The 17,518-nt window shown below is 37.8% G+C and overlaps 1 protein-coding gene across 8 annotated transcripts in view; it reads right to left on the bottom strand.

Annotated features, from left to right (window-relative positions):
- Nucleotides 1–17,518, bottom strand: part of LOC131817050 (zinc finger protein 624) — a 44,117-nt gene that overhangs the window by 10,764 nt on the left and 15,835 nt on the right. For 4 of the 8 annotated variants that reach the window (XM_059150419.1, XM_059150421.1, XM_059150418.1 and 1 more), the window contains 2 exons: nt 2,758–2,884; nt 1,953–2,048 (listed from right to left, as the gene is read on the bottom strand). The exons of 3 other annotated variants lie outside the window; for them this stretch is intronic. In XM_059150419.1, coding sequence (XP_059006402.1) covers nt 1,953–2,048; nt 2,758–2,884 — 223 coding nt within the window. The remainder of the gene's footprint in view (nt 1–1,952; nt 2,049–2,757; nt 2,885–17,518) is intronic. One more of the 8 variants, XM_059150422.1, reaches the window with a different exon arrangement.

The following is a 17,518-nucleotide window of genomic DNA, read 5'->3' as shown; positions in this document are numbered from 1 at the left end:
AAAACAAAAACACTAATTTGAAAAGATATATGTACCCCCATGTTTACTACAGCATTTTTTACAATAGTCAAGCTATGGAAGCCACCCACGTGTCCAATGACAGAGGAATGGATAAAGGTGATGTGGTGTGTACATACAATAGAATATTACTTGGCCACGATAAAGAATGAAATCTTGCCATTTGCAACAACATAGATGGACCTAGAGAGTATTATGCCAAGTGAAATAAGTCAGTCAGAGTTTAATACAGGAAACAAAACAATGAACAATGAAAAAAAGAGATTAAAGAAAACCCCAGACTCTTGAATACCAAGAACAAACTGGTGGCCACCAGTGGAGGCAGGTGGGGGATGGGTGAAATAGGTGAAGGGGATTAAGAGCACATTTATCTTGATGAGCACCGAGTGATGAACAGAATTACTGAATCATTACATTGTATACCTGAAACTCATATAAAACTATGTTAATTATACTTGACTAAAAAATCTGTAATATTGATACATGAAAAGACATGTATAACACCTACTGAGTTACCAATGGCATCACAATAAAATTCTCAAGTGAACTAGAATCCAACTCGTGGATTCCATCTCCACTATCAGCTTAACCCAAGTTACAATCTCTGCCTAGACTATCCTAACAACCTCATTACCTAGTTTAATGTCCTCAAGCTCGATTTCCACATACACAGTTACTTCCTAAAAATCCTTGATTAAAGTCCTTCAATGCCTTCACACTTGCTTTGATTAAAATCCAAATGGTTTTAAGCTACAAAGCTTAAAGTAGGCAGGCGGTTGTCTACGCAGTCTCCTGCTTACTTAGGCTTCATTCATAGCAGCCTCCTTTTCATTTTGAGAACACATTTCATTCCTTTACTTTTTAAAAAAGATTTTATTTATTTGACAGAGAGAGACACAGCAAGAGGGGGAACACAAGCAGAGGGAGTGGGAGAGGGAGAAGCAGGCTTTTTGCTGAGCAGGGAGCCTGACATGGGGCTCGATCCCAGGACCCTGGGATCATGACCTGAACCTAAGGCAGAGGCCCAACGACTGAGCCACCCAGACGCCCCTCATTCTTTTCTGTGTCCAGTCCTTTGCCTGGAATGCTTCTCTTTTCCCCTTCCCTTGGCTGGTTGCTTCTGAATCTTCAAGGCAGATGTCGCCCCTCAGAAGCCTTCCTTAACCATTTGGAGGAGGCACCCTCATCCCCATCCCAGTCACTCTTTTATATCCCCCAATTTATCTCATAAATGAAGACTTACAGCCATTATTTAGCTTCTTTTTATTTCTATACCTGTTAATTTCTCAAAATTTAATCTTCATGATGGCAGGGACCCGGTCCATCTTACTCATTGCTCTAGAACTAGTACCTAACCCACTACGCAGAATACAGATATCCAATAAATATTCATTAAATACATAAATACTGTATTTTGACTTTCCACTGGTTCCTTGTTTGTATTTTCAATTAGCAAAGAATTTGGAGGAGAAGAGGAGCGTGCCCCCAGAATTGCAGCAGGCTTACAGGGGAAGAAAGTTAAATAATGAGTAAGTAGGTCTGGCTTAAACGGAAAGAGTAGGGACCCTTAGAAAAGCATTTTCAGGAAAAATAATGAAGGAAGAGATGTCAGAAAATGGTTAAACAGATGAGAAAAGTGTAAAGTTAAAGTTAACTTAAGAGACAGAACTGAAAGCGGTGCTTCCTGCATGTCTGAATGAAGGACTAATTACGAAGATCATGTCCTCAAGAAAGTAAAGTAGCATGGAAATCAAAAGCAGAGAGGAGAAACAACAGGACAGGGAAAAGGAGAGAGCGAGCAAGGGACGGAGAGGCTCCCTTCTTCTGAGATCGTTTAGAGCAAGGATACTGCCCAAAATATTTCAGAGGTTCTGCTCCATCCATAACCCATGAACTTGAAAGAAATCCACTCCTCCTGGTTCTTATGCACTCACCTGGGTAGGGGGTTCTTGCAATTTCTCTCACTACCACCCATGGTCCTTTTCCAGCCTCCAAATGAGATATCATGTCTGGTTTGGAAACTGCGAGCCCTGTTCAGAGAAAAATGAATAGGACTTGACTGTGTCTAGGAGTAAGAACTACTGCCAAATTTACTCTCAGCTCTTAATCTTCAGTGCAGAGTGGTTATTATGGAAGGTTCTAGAGATGCACTGCCCAATACAGTTGTCAACAGCCACAGGTGGCTATTTAAATTTAAGTTAGTGAAAACTATATAAAATTTAAAATTCAGTTATTCCATTGGACTAGCCAGATTTCAGGTTCTCAGCAGCCCCAAATATCTAGTGCCTGTCATACTGGACAGCACAGACACAGAACATTCTATTGTACAGCGGTGTTACAGATGATTACAAAGGAGTCCAACACTATGATCCTAGGTTTTCTGGGATTATAGATCATGGGAATAATCTGCATTTAGAAAGAAAATGAACACATCTGTTCCTTTCTTTCTGGAGGTACTGATAACTCCCATTTATAAAAATGATCAGAAAAAAATTCAGTCTTAAATCTGGGGAGCTGTCCACAATCTCCCAAGATGCCAATGAAATATGTATTTCTTACTCTACAATGGGTGGGCCACTTAACTAAGAGCAAGGGATAGCATGATCCCAACAATATCCCCCTAATATGAGATTTTAATGCCTAAACTCTAAGTCCAGGTCAGTTAAGTACTTTAGAGGCTCTGTATCTTCAGCACACCTGATCAAGTGGGTAGGTAGGGGAACCGGAAGTTATTCTTACCCAGGGAGACAAGATTCCTATAATTCTCTAGCATCACATCCTTGTGTAGGTTCCTCTGTGAAGGGTCCATCAACCTCCACTCTTCTAACGTGAAGTCTATAGCCACATCTTTAAACGTCACGGGATCCTAAAATAAATACACTGTGATCACCCAGCACTACACAGGGAGACCTGTTGGGCAGAATGATACATATAAAACTGGAGGAATACTCCAGAAATCAGAATCACCAAACTACCACTGAAGTCAACCAGTTCAACCCTCAGAGGCTGACGGAATCTCTCCAGCAATAAGAACTTAAAACCACAAGACGAAGCCCATTCGATTTCCTGAGTTTGACTTGAAGCAGGATTTTCTTTTCAGACTAATTAAAATCTGCCTTTCTCTAATTTTGAAATATGGGTCTTACTATATTATCTGGAGTAAAACAGCATGGTTTCCTCCTTCCCTAGAAAGTCCTAACATCTGATAACAGCTAGTAGTCTCTACCCAAATCATCCTTTCTCCCTCAAAACTCTGGCTTATCTATACTATCTGCTCTTCTTCAGTACCAAATCTACATAATATGACTTAATAAAACATACAGTTTATCATTCAGATTGTAGATACAGAATATCATAAGCTCTGTCTTTGAGCAAGAAAAAAATAAGAAATCATGGGCACTGTGGAGAACTTCTTTGGTCAGGATATGAATTATACATGTGCTTGTATAAAAAAATGCAAGAATGAGCCATAAAATTTTTTTAGTGGTTACCTGTTAAAAGAAGAAGGGAACAGAGAGAGTGCAGAGGACTGGAATTAGAAGCTAGATTCTTTTGAATATTTCTTGTTTTGTAGACCATGTCAATGTGTTATGAAAAAAATTAAAATCTCCAAAAATTAAAAGGAAAATGAAACCAGTCTGAAGCACATTCATCAAAGATGAAATATTTTAAGTGACTTTAAAACAACAATTTTTTATATATCCTTTGTTAAATATATCCCAAGAAGAAAAAGAACGGCAAAAAGCAAAAACTGTTTTTTTTGTTTTGGTTTTGGTTTTGGCCAAACTTTTTATTTAGTATTCTGTAGTTGCTTAACATATACTTAAATGGTCTTATTGGTGGGAGGGGAAAGGGGAGGTTCTTGTAGATTCCCACGGAAATGTCAGAAAGGCAAAATATGGCCTGCATTATCCATTTGGTTTTTTGGGTTTACTGGGTGAATAGCACTTTCCTTACATAAGCATCCAATCTCAGGTTTTTCATACTGAGAACATTGAGATTTCAGTTTGAAAACCCTCTGAAATCCTACAAGTAGCATACCCCGACCACCCTCTAACAGCTAGCTTGTTTGTATAGGCAGAAGGATTCACCTCTCCAGTTTAGATGGCTAGATGTTTGTGGAAGGTCTTAGAATTGCTTTGCCTCACTTACTGGGAAAAATCGAACGTAGGAAGTGGCCTTTAGGGACACTTTTAACTTGAAAAATTACAATACTAGTACAAAAGTCAAGTCTTACCACATTTAATATTTGCTTATTGAAAGCAATGTCATAAAGTCAAATAAGATTAAACAGGTTTTACTTTTTTTCCCTCACAAGAACATAAAAATTATAAAAAACTATGTTTTCAATAAAAAACCATACTGTTGGTGGTAGTGAAGAAAATGTTATTTTGTAACTGCTGTGTGCATAGTGTTTGCTAAAGCAAATTAGTATATTGACGCCAATGAGAACCAATAAAATTAGCGTGATAGAAAGAAGATATATGATATTGGTGAGATGATGTAATAACTCCATAGATCCAAATTTGAATTGGAAGTATCAGTATAAACTCATGAATTATTTTAGTTTTAAGGAAGAAAATAAAATATATTTCTTAGTTTCATCTATGGAAAAGGCCTAAAAATATAAACAATAACTAATAAGGTAACATGATGCAAGCTAGAATTTGGCCTCTAAATATTACTTATCACTAAAAGGAACAAAGGCCTGGAACATTCTGAGATACCAAAGGCAAGGCAGCTATCAAAGACTACTAAGATCATATCTAAGATGCAGGAGAAACTTGAAGAGACTCCCACTACTTAATAATAATGGGATAATTTTAATATCAGTGAGGATAATAAATAGAATGGGTTTCAAAAACACATTTAAATTCATGATTCCATATACTACTATAAAAATACTCAATATTTTTGGAGGATGACTGGAAACTGATAAATAGAAAGAATTAACCTTTTATCCATTTCTTATGGAAAATATTTATGGCTTGCATAGTAATCAATTGTGATCACACAATTGGTGAGGAGAGATTTCTCTTTATGGAAGGATTCCAGCTAATACATGAAAAGGAACAGAAAATTCAAATATCATCATTTTGCAAGCTCTAATAAATTAAAGGGTCATCAGTGGGGCATTATGGGCCTTCTGGGGGTATATACCAGATATCTGCCAAAAATATTTTGAAAACAATCATATCAGAATCTGATTAAGCCTCCAGATCCAACTAACAATATCCAGGGACAATCAATAAAATCCATGTTGTATGAAATGCTAAATCAATACTGTCCAATAGAAGTGTATTGTCCAATAGAAATGTATTGCAAGTCACATATGTAATTTAAGGTTTCTAGCAGACCCATTAAAATAAAAAGAAACAAGTGAAATTTTCAATATTACTTAGCCTAATATATATGCAATATTATAATCTCAACACACAATCAAAGTAAAAATTATTAATAAGACACTATCCTTGGTACTAAGACTTTGAAATAGGACACGCATTTTATTTTTATTTTTTTAAGATTTTTTTTTATTCGACAGAGAAAGATCACAAGTAGGCAGAGAGGCAGGCAGAGACAGAGAGAGAGGGAAGCAGGCTCCCCACTGTGCAAAGAGCCCGATGTGGAGCTCGATCCCAGGACCATGAGATCATGGCCTAAGCCGAAGGCAGAGGCTCCCAGGTGCCACTGAGCCACCCAGGTGCCCCATGACACGCATTTTAAATTTACAGGGCATCCCAATTTGGACTAGTTACATTTCAGGTGCTCAACAGCCATATGTGGCTAGAGGCTACTCTACTGGGCAACAGTACAAGTAAGTACAAATAACAGTACAAAGAAAGTACAAATAACGTGGGTTTCTTCAACGAATTATTACAAGGAGAAAAAAAGAGGAAAGCAGGAGACACTATTAACCAATCATAACATATGAATCAACCAGGGAAACAAATACCAAGTCAACATTTGATAATATTAAGGCTTTCTGCTGATTTTTAGCTGAAACTATGGTAATATACTTAACATTAAAAAACATGTTAAAGATATGTGACAAGATATTTATCAATGAAATTATATAACGTATATGCTTAAAAATAATTAATGAGAGAGGGTAAGATTACAAATGAAATATGATTATCCAGTGGCTGATCATTGTTGAACACAGGCATTAGGTACAAAGGGATTCATGAAACCACTCTCTCTTCTTTTGTATACATACAGTGCATAATATTTGTCAGGTACTGATCTAAGGCCTTGTTATATAATGACTAAATCTTCCAATAACAAAGGTGCTAATAAGAAAATTGAAGCATGAAAAGGTTCCATGTCTTGTCCAAGTTCTCATAAAGGTAAAGTCTAGATTCAAATTCAGGCAGTTTGACTTCAGAATTTAAACTCATAATCCCTAACTCTGTGATCTAATAAACTAAAGATCCTGATTAGCTGATTAGCCAAAAGCCTCAAGTTAGATTTTATTTGTCTATGATTTGCTCTATATCAGAAGAAACAGATTTCCTCTGGGGAGTTTTCCCGCCATATAGATCTGTATACTTGTCAACTGTTTAAACCCTTTATTTATTTGTACCTGAAAGTTCATGAAACAAACTTTTCATTCTGCTAATAATAAACTATAGCTAATATGGAAGAGAATGACAGTACATAAACTTTACTGTTAAACACTTCACATGTCACTCAAAGTATAATGAACTTACTGGGCTTTATTTTCTTTTCCCACCAAGAGCTAAGCCCCCAGTTAAGAAGGCCCTCAGCTCTCACCTTGGGCTTACCCTGAGGTTCTGTGAAAGTAGGAGTTGTAAACTCCTACTTAAGACTAGGAAGAGAAGGTATGCCCAGCACATACAAAAATCTTCTGACAAGTGCTAGAAGACTTGCTGGTTTAAGATGTTTAAGGAAATCTCTGTCCAGTCATTAATTACTATGTCAACCAAGCAGATTATTTCAAAGACTGCACATGACAAAGAATACAAACTTTACTGAATTAGTCCAGAAAAGTCACAAAACAGAACAGCATAGCAGCAGCAGCAACAACAAACCCTGGGGACCAGAGAATCTGATTTCTAGAGTTGCTGCATCATTTTATTTAAATATGTGTTTTGAGGGGCACCTGGGTGGCTCAGTGGGTTAAGGCCTCTGCCTTCAGCTCAGGTCATGATCGCAGGGTTCTGGGATTGAGCCCTGCATTGGGCTCTCTGCTTAGCAGGGAGTCTGCTTCCTCCCCTCTCTCTCTCTCTCTTCTCCCTCTCTTCCTACTAGTGATCTCACTCTCTGTCAAATAAATTTTTTTAAAAATATGTTTTTTGAATAAGAATTACAACATACACAAAGAAATTGGGGCACCTGGGTGGCTCAGTGGGTTAAAGCCTCTGCCTTCGGCTCAGGTCATGATCCCAGGGTCCTGGGATGGAGCCCCACATCAGGCTCTCTGCTCAGCAGGGAACCTGCTTCCTCCTCTCTCTCTGCTTGCTTCTCTGCCTACTTGTGATCTCTGTCTGTCAAATAAATAAATAAAATCTTTAAAAAAAAAAGATATAAAAGAAACAAGAAAGCATGGGCCAAGCTTAAAAAAAAGTCAATGGAAAATGTCCTTAAGGAAGCCAAGAAATTGTACTTACCAAATAAAGATATTAAATGAATATTAAAAGTATATTCAGGGGCACCTGGGTGGCTCAGTGGGTTAAAGCCTCTGCCTTTGGCTCAGGTTGTGATCTCCGGGTCCTGGGATCAAGTCCTGCATCGGGCTCTCTGCTCAGCAGGGAGCCTGCTTCCCTTCCTCTCTCTTCTGCCTGCCTCTCTGCCTACTTGTGATCTCTCTCTCTGTCAAATAAATAAATAAAATCTTTAAAAAAATATATCCAAAGATCTAAAGAATTAAAGGAAATTATGAAAATGGTATCTCATGAAATAGAAATTCTGTAGTTGAAAAACATAATAACTGAAATAAAAAATTCACTAGAGAGGTTCCGTGAAGGGAAAGAGCAAATTGAGCAGCAGTAGAGTGTGAATGTTTGTGTCTCCTTCTCCTTCCCCACTTTCATGTGTCAAAATCATAATGCCCAGTGTGATGACATTAGAAAGTCTGGCCTTTGGGAGATACTTAAGTCATGAAGGTGGAACCCTCATTAATGGAAGTAATGCCTTAGTAAAGTAGCTCCAGACAGATCCCTAGCTCCTTCTGCCACGTCAGAGTACAGTGAGAAATCTGTGACCCAGAAGAGAGCCTTCATCTGAACATGCTGGCACACTGATATCAGACATCCAGCCTTCAGAACTGTGATGAATAAGTTTCCATTCTCTATAAGCCACCCAGTCTTTTGTCTATAGAAGCCCAAACAGATTAAAATAAGGAGGCAAAAAAGAGAGAGAGAGAGAGAATTGGTAACTTGAAAAAAGATAAAATGACATTATTTAGACTGAGGAACAGAGCAAAAAAGAATGAAAAAAGTAAATAGAACTTCAGAGACTTGTGGAACAATGAGAATACCAATATACGCATGATGGGAGTCCATGAAGGAGAGGGGGGAAAGAGGCAGAAAAAATATTCAAATAAATAATGGTTGGGGCACCTACATGGCTCAGTGGGTTGAACATCTGCCTTCTGCTCAGATTGTGATCCCAAGGTCCTGGGATAGAGTCCTGCATTGGGCTTTCTGCTCAGTGGGGAGCCTGCTTCTCCCTTTCCCTCTGTCCCCCTCTCATGCACTCTCTCTCTCATTGTAAAAAAAAAAAAAAAAAAAAAAAACCTCCCCAAATTTGGTGAACATTAATCTGCACATACAAGAAGCTCAAAGAACACTAAGTAGGATAAAATCAGAGACCCATGCCTACATATGTCATAGTCAAACTGATGAAAAGATTAGGAGAGAATCTTGAAAAAAGCAAAACAGAAGGGACTCCTTATGTGCAAGGGATCTTCAGTAACGATGTTAGTTGATTTCTAACCAGAAATCAGTGAAAGTAGAAGGCTGTGTTACAACATTCAGAATGCTGGAAGAAAAAAAGTCAACAAAGAATTCTACAACCAGCAAAATTATCCTTCAAAAATGATATATAGGGTGCCTGGTGGCTCAGTGGGTTAAGCCGGTGCCTTCGGCTCAGGTCATGATCTCAGGGTCCTAGGATCGAGGCCCGAATCGGGCTCTCTGCTCAGCAGGGAGCCTGCTTCCCTCTCTCTCTCTCTGCCTGCCTCTCCATCTACTTGTGATTTCTCTCTATCAAATAAATAAATAAAATCTTGAAAAAAAAGATATATAAAACATGAGAGAATACACTGCTAACACATCTGGCCTGCAATAAATTCATTTCAAGTAAAATGAAAGGACATTAGACAGTAACACAAGTCCACATAAAGAAATAGAAAAACATAATTCTACAGATAACAAAACAAACATATTTTCATTTGTAAATTTTTCATTTCTTATTTTCTGTTATTTTTTATTTTTCAAAGATTTATTTATTTGTGGGGCACCTGGGTGGCTCAGTGGGTTAAAGCCTCTGCCTTTGGCTAAGGTCATGATCTTGGGGTCCTCGGATTGGGCCCCACATCAGGCTCTCTGCCTGGCAGGGAGCCTGCTTCCCCCTCCTTTGCCTGCCTCTCTGCCTACTTGTGATCTTTCTCTCTCTGTTAAATAAATAAATAAAATCTTTAAAAAAAATTGTTATTAGAAGCAAAGAAAGCTATTTTGTAATGATAAACTGGTTAATTTATTAGTAAGACATAAAAAATTTAAACATATATTCCCTTAAAGGAATCTCAAAAAAACAAGAAACAAAATTCATTGAATTGAAGAAACAAAAACATTAGCCAACAACAGACTTCAATGCCCCATTTCCAAAAACCGTACAAGTCAAAAGATCAACAAGGAAACAGTTGACTTGAACAGACATCTGTAGAACACGGAGGCATCCAGTTATAGCAGAACATACATTCTTCTCAAGTGTACATGGAATATTTTCCAAGACTGACCATATGTTAGGACACAAAGCAACTCTCAAAATTTTAAAAGACTGAAATCGTACAAAGTATCACTTCTGATTACAATGAAATGAAACTGCAAATCAACAAAAAAAAAAACTAGAAAATTCAAAAGCACATAAGAAATAAATAATTCTTAAAAAACTAATGAGTCAGGACACCTGGGTGGCTCAGTGGGTTAAAACCTCTGCCTTCAGCTCAGGTCATGATCCCAGGGTCCTGGGACTGAGCCCCGCATCAGGCTCTCTGCTCAGCAGGGAGCCTGCTTCCTCCTCTCTCTCTGCCTGCTTCTCTGCTTACTTGTGATCTCTGTCAAATAAATAAACAAAATCTTTAAAAAAAAAAAAAACCTAATGAGTCAAAGAAAAAATCACAAGAGAATTTAGAAAATAATTTGAGAAAAATAAAAATGAATTACTTTCTATCAAAACCTGTGGGATAAGTGTAAGAAGTGTGTGGTTGGAAGAAGATGCAGTGTAAGAAGTGTGTAGTTGGAAATGTATAGCTGTGAATGCCTACATTAAAGAAAGAAAGATATCAAATCAACACTCTAAACTCATACCTTGTGGAAATAGGTACTATGCAGACCCGTACTCTGAAAACTATAAAATGCTGATGAAAAAAACTGAAGACAACACAAAGAAATGGAAAGATATTCCATGTTCATGGATTGTAAGAACAAACATTGTTAAAATGTCTATACTACCTAAAGCAATGTGCAGATTAAATGCAACCCCACTCAAAATACCAACAGCATTTTTAACAGAACTAGAACAAACAATTCTAAAATTTGTATGGAACCACAAAAGACCCTAAATAGCCAAAGAAATCTTGAAAAAGAAAAGTGAAACAAGGTATCAAAATTCCAGACTTCAAATTATGTTACAAAGCTGTAGTAACCAAAGCACTATAGGACTGGCATAAATACAGACACATAGATCAATGGAACAGAATAGAAAACCTAGAAGTAAAACCATAATTACATGGTCAACTAATCTTCAACAAAAGAAGAAAGAATATACAATGGAAGAAAGACAGTATCCTCAGCAAAGGGGATTGGTAAAACTGGACAGCTACCTGCAAATGAATGAAACTGGATGACTTTCTTACACCAGACAGAAAAAATAAACTCAAAATGTATTGAAGGCTGAAATGTGAGAACTGAAACCGTAAAAATCCTAGAAGACCACACAGATAGTCATTTCTCTGACAACAGCCATAGCAAAATTTTAAGATACGTCTCCTGAGGCAAGGGAAAGAAAAGCAAAAATAAACTACTGGGACTACATCAAAACAAAAAGCTTCTGCACAGAGAAGAAAGAACCAACAATCCAAAAACAATGTATTGAATGGGAGAAGATATTTGCAAATGACATATCTGATAAAGCACTAGTATTCAAAATATATACAGAACTGATACAACTCAACAAAAACACAAATAATCCAATCAAAAAATGGACAAGAGGGGCGCCTGGGTGGCTCAGTAAGTTAAAGCCTCTGTCTTCGGCTCGGGTCATGATCCCAGGATCCTGGGATCGAGCCTCACATCGGGCTCTCTGCTCAGCAGAGAGGCTGCTTCCCCCCGTCTCACTCTTATGCCTCTCTGCCTACTTGTGATCTCTCTCTGTCAAATAAATAAGTAAAATATTTTAAAATTTTAAAAAATGGACAAGAAGACTTTAACAGACATTTGGCCAACAGACACATGAAAAGATGCTCAACAACACTCATTAGGGAAATGCAAATCAAAACTACAATGAGATACCATCTCACACCTGTTAGAATGGCTAAAATCAAAAATCCAAAAAGAACTGCTGGTGAAGTTGTGAAGAAAAGGAACACTCATGCACTACTGGTGGGAATGCATCCTGGTACAGCCACTGTGGAAAACAGTATGGAGCTTCCTCAAAAAGTTAAAAATAGAACTACCCTATGATCCAGGAATTGTATTTCTGGTTATTTATCTAAAAATATGAAAACTAATTCGGAAAGATATATGCACCCCTATGATTACTGCAGCATTATTTACAATAGGCAAATTATGGAAGCAATCCAAGTTGTCCATCGATAGATGAATGGATAAAGAAGATGTGATATACATGTGTGTATACATAATGGAATATTATTCATCCATCAAAAATGAAACCTTGCCACTTATAACAACATAAATGGATCTAGAGAGTATAATCCTAAGTGAAATAAGTTAGTCAGAGAAGGACAAATATCATATGATTTCACTCATATGTGCAATTTAAGAAACAAAACAAATGATTAAAGGAAAACAAAGAGAGAGAGACAAACCAAGAAACAGATTTTTAACTATAGAGAACAAACTGATGGTTACCAGGGGTGAGCTGGGTAGAAAGATGAAGGAAATGGGTGATGGGGATTAAGAGTACACTTATCACGATAAACACTGAGTAAGGTACAGATCTGTTGAATTGGTTAGTATATTGTACACCTGAAACTAATACAACACTGTATGTAACTATACTGGAATTAAAATTAAAAATTAATACAAAATAAATTTATACCTTAAGGAACTAGAAAAAGAAGAACTAGAAAAGGAACTAAATTTTTCTTTAAAGCAGAAGAAAATAATGAATATCTAAATGGAGATAAACAAGATAGAGAATAAAAAAAAGAGAGAGAAAATCAACAAATGCAGAAGTTGGTTCTTTGAAAAGATTACAAACCCTTAACTAGACAAAGAGATAAGACTCAAACTGTTAAAATCAGGAATGAAAAAGGAGACATTGAGAGAGCAACGGAGCACAAAATCGGGACTTTTACAAGTCTGTTCCACTGAGGGACAACGCTCCAGAGGCTAAAACGGGACGAAGCCCACGCGGGGTCAGCGTGGCCTCAGGTCCCGCGGGGTGACAGAAGGATCGGGGGTGTCTGAGTGTCCCAGAGCTTGCGGGTATTGGAACGGGAAAGCCGGCTACAGAGACAGAGCCGACAGTAAGATCACAGCTCGGGGTTACTTTGAACCAGTCGCAGGCTCGGTGAGCTCGGAGCGTGGCCGGAGGTCAGGCAGACAGGAGTTACTGGGTGCTGTTCTCTGAGGGCACACTGAGGAGTGGGGCCCCAGGCTCTCGGCTCCTCCGGGCCGGAGACCAGAAGGCCGCCATTTGTATTCCCGTCCTCTGGAACTCTACAGAAAGTGCTCAGGGAAAAAAGCTTCTGAAAGCAAACCTGAGCGGATTACTCAGCCCGGCCCCTGGTAAAGGCGGTGCAATTCCGCCTGGGGCAAAGACACTTGAGAATCACTACACCAGGCCCCTTCCCCAGAAGATCAACAAGAAATCCAGCCAAGACCAAGTTCACCTACCAAGGAGTACGGTTTCAATACCAAGGAGAGCAGCAGAACTCCAGAGGAGGAGAAAGCAAAGCACGGAACTCATGGCTTTCTCCCTGTGATTTTTTTTAGTTTTGCAGTCAATTTAATTTTTTTCTTTTTCATTTTTTTTCTCTTCTTCTGCTAAAATTTTTTTTTAACTTTTACCCTTTTCTTTTTTAACGTTTTTAACTAGTTTATCTAATATATATATTTTTTCCTTTTTATATTTTTCTTAATTCGTTTTCTTTTTTTTAAATTCTTTTATTTGCTTTCTTTTTCTTTCTTTTTGAACCTCTTTTTATCCCCTTTCTCCCCCCCTCACGATTTGGGATCTCTTCGGATTTGATTAAAGCATATTTTCCTGGAGTTCTTGCCACCCTTTTAGTATTTTACTTGCTCCTTCATATACTCTTATCTGGACAAACTGACAAGGCGGAAAAATTCACCACAAAAAAAAGAACAAGAGGCAGTACCAAAGGCTATGGACCTAATCAATAAAGATACTGGTAATATGTCAGATCTAGAATTCAGAATGACAATTCTCAAGGTTCTAGCCAGGCTCGAAAAAGGCATGGAAGATATTAGAGTAACCCTCTCGGAAGATATAAAAGCCCTTTTTGGAGAAATAAAAGAACTAAAATCTAACCAAGTTGAAATCAAAAAAGCTATTAATGAGGTGCAAACAAAAATGGAGGCTCTCACTGCTAGGATAAATGAGGCAGAAGAAAGAATTAGTGATATAGAGGACCAAATGACAGAGAATAAAGAAGCTGAGCAACAGAGGGACAAACAGCTACTGGACCACGAGGGGAGAATTCAAGAGATAAGTGACACCATAAGACGAAACAACATTAGAATAATTGGGATTCCAGAAGAAGAAGAAAGAGAGAGGGGAGCAGAAGGTATACTGGAGAGAATTATTGGGGAGAATTTCCCCAATATGGCAAAGGGAACGAGCATCAAAATTCAGGAGGTTCAGCCGTGAGTTTCCGTAGTGTAGTGGTTATCACGTTAGCCTAACAAAATTCAGGAGGTTCAGAGAACGCCCCTCAAAATCAATAAGAATAGGCCCACACCCCGTCACCTAATAGTAAAATTTACAAGTCTTAGTGACAAAGAGAAAATCCTGAAAGCAGCCGTGGAAAAGAAGTCTGTAACATACAATGGTAAAAATATTAGATTGGCAGCTGACTTATCCACAGAGACATGGCAGGCCAGAAAGAGCTGGCATGATATTTTCAGAGCACTAAACAAGAAAAACATGCAGCCAAGAATACTCTATCCAGCTAGGCTATCATTGAAAATAGAAGGAGAGATTAAAAGCTTCCAGGACAAACAAAAACTGAAAGAATTTGCAAACACCAAACCAGCTCTACAGGAAATATTGAAAGGGGTCCTCTAAGCAAAGAGAAAGCCTACAGGTGATAGATCAGTAAGGAACAGAGACAATATACAGTAACAGTCACCTTACAGGCAATACAATGGCACTAAATTCATATCTCTCAATAGTTACCCTGAATGTGAATGGGCTAAATGCCCCAATCAAAAGACACAGGGTATCAGAATGGATAAAAAACAAAACCCATCTATATGTTGCCTCCAAGAAACTCATTTTAAGCCCGAAGACACCTCCAGATTTAAAGTGAGGGGGTGGAAAAGAATTTACCATGCTAATGGACATCAGAAGAAAGCAGGAGTGGCAATCCTTATATCAGATCAATTAGATTTTAAGCCAAAGACTATAATAAGAGATGAGGAAGGACACCATATCATACTCAAAGGGTCTGTCCAACAAGAAGATCTAACAATTTTAAATATCTATGCCCCCAACGTGGGAGCAGCCAACTATATAAACCAATTAATAACAAAATCAAAGAAACACATCAACAATAATACAATAATAGTAGGGGACTTTAACACACCCCTCACTGAAATGGACAGATCATCCAAGCAAAAGATCTGCAAGGAAATAAAGGCCTTAAATGACACACTGGACCAGATGGACATCACAGATATATTCAGAACATTTCATCCCAAAGCAACAGAATACACATTCTTCTCTAGTGCACATGGAACATTCTCCAGAATAGATCACATCCTCAGTCCTAAATCAGGACTCAACTGGTATCAAAAGATTGGGATCATTCCTGCATATTTTCAGACCACAATGCTCTGAAGCTAGAACTCAACCACAAAAGGAAGTTTGGAAAGAACCCAAATACATGGAGACTAAACAGGATCCTTCTAAAGAATGAATGGGTCAACTGGGAAATTAAAGAAGAATTGAAAAAAATCATGGAAACAAATGATAATGAAAATACAACGGTTCAAAATCTGTGGGACACAACAAAGGCAGTCCTGAGAGGAAAATATATAGCAGTACAAGCCTTTCTCAAGAAACAAGAACGGTCTCAGGTACACAACCTAACCCTACACCTAAAGGAGCTGGAGAAAGAACAAGAAAGAAACCCTAAGCCCAGAAGGAGAAGAGAAATCATAAAGATCAGAGCAGAAATCAATGAAATAGAAACCAAAAAAAACAATAGAGCAAATCAACGAAACTAGGAGCTGGTTCTTTGAAAGAATTAATAAAATTGATAAACCCCTGGCCAGACTTATCAAAAAGAAAAGAGAAAGGACCCAAATAAATAAAATCATGAATGAAAGAGGAGAGATCACAACTAACACCAAAGAAATACAAACTATTATAAGAACATACTATGAACAACTCTATGCCAACAAATTTGACAATCTGGAAGAAATGGATGCATTCCTAGAAACATAGAAACTACCACAAATGCACCAGGAAGAAATAGAAAGCCTGAATAGACCCATAACCAGTAAGGAGATTGAAACAGTCATTAAAAATCTCCAAACAAACAAAAGCCCAGGGCCAGACGGCTTCCCAGAGGAATTCTACCAAACATTTAAAGAAGAACTAATTCCTATTCTCCTGAAACTGTTCTAAAAAATAGAAATGGAAGGAAAATTTCCAAACTCATTTTATGAGGCCAGCATCACCTTGATCCCAAAACCAGACAAAGATCCCATCAAAAAAGAGAGCTATAGACCAATATCCTTGATGAACACAGATGCGAAAATTCTCACCAAAATACTAGCCAATAGGATTCAACAGTACATTAAAAGGATTATTCACCACGACCAAGTGGGATTTATTCCAGGGCTGCAAGGTTGGTTCAACATCCGCAAATCAGTCAATGTGATACAACACATCATTAAAAGAAAGAACAAGAACCATATGATACTCTCAATAGATGCTGAAAAAGCATTTGACAAAGTACAGCATCCCTTCCTGATCAAAACTCTTCAAAGTGTAGGGATAGAGGGCACATACCTCAATATCATCAAAGCCATCTATGAAAAACCCACCTCAAATATCATTCTCAATGGAGAAAAACTGAAAGCTTTTCCGCTAAGGTCAGGAACACGGCAGGGATGTCCATTATCACCACTGCTATTCAACATAGTACTAGAAGTCCTAGCCTCAGCAATCAGACAACAAAAGGAAATTAAAGGCATCCAAATCGGCAAAGAAGAAGTCAAATTATCACTCTTCGCAGATGATATGATACTATATGTGGAAAACCCAAAAGACTCCACTCCAAAACTGCTAGAAGTTGTACAGGAATTCAGTAAAGTGTCAGGATATAAAATCAATGCACAGAAATCAGTTGCATTTCTCTACACCAACAAAAAAACAGAAGAAAGAGAAATTAAGGAGTCCATCCCATTTACAATTGCACCCCAAACCATAAGATACCTGGGAATAAACCCAACCAAATAGGCACAGAATCTATACTCAGAAAACTATAAAGTACTCATGAAAGAAATTGAGGAAGACACAAAGAAATGGAAAATTGTTCCATGCTCCTGGATTGGAAGAATAAATATTGTGAAAATGTCTATGCTACCTAAAGCAATCTACACATTTAATGCAATTCCTATCAAAGTACCATCCATCTTTTTCAAAGAAATGGAACAAATAATTCTAAAATTTATATGGAACCAGAAAAGACCTCGAATAGCCAAAGGGATATTGAAAAAGAAAACCAAAGTTGGTGGCATCACAATTCCGGACTTCAAGCTCTATTACAAAGCTGTCATCATCAAGACAGCACGGTACTGGCACAAAACCAGACACATAG

The sequence above is a fragment of the Mustela lutreola genome, chromosome 15, assembly GCF_030435805.1.
Source record: "Mustela lutreola isolate mMusLut2 chromosome 15, mMusLut2.pri, whole genome shotgun sequence".
NCBI lineage: Eukaryota > Metazoa > Chordata > Mammalia > Carnivora > Mustelidae > Mustela > Mustela lutreola.
The sequence above is the reverse complement of the archived record's forward strand: the minus strand, read 5'-3'. Positions and strand labels throughout refer to the sequence as shown.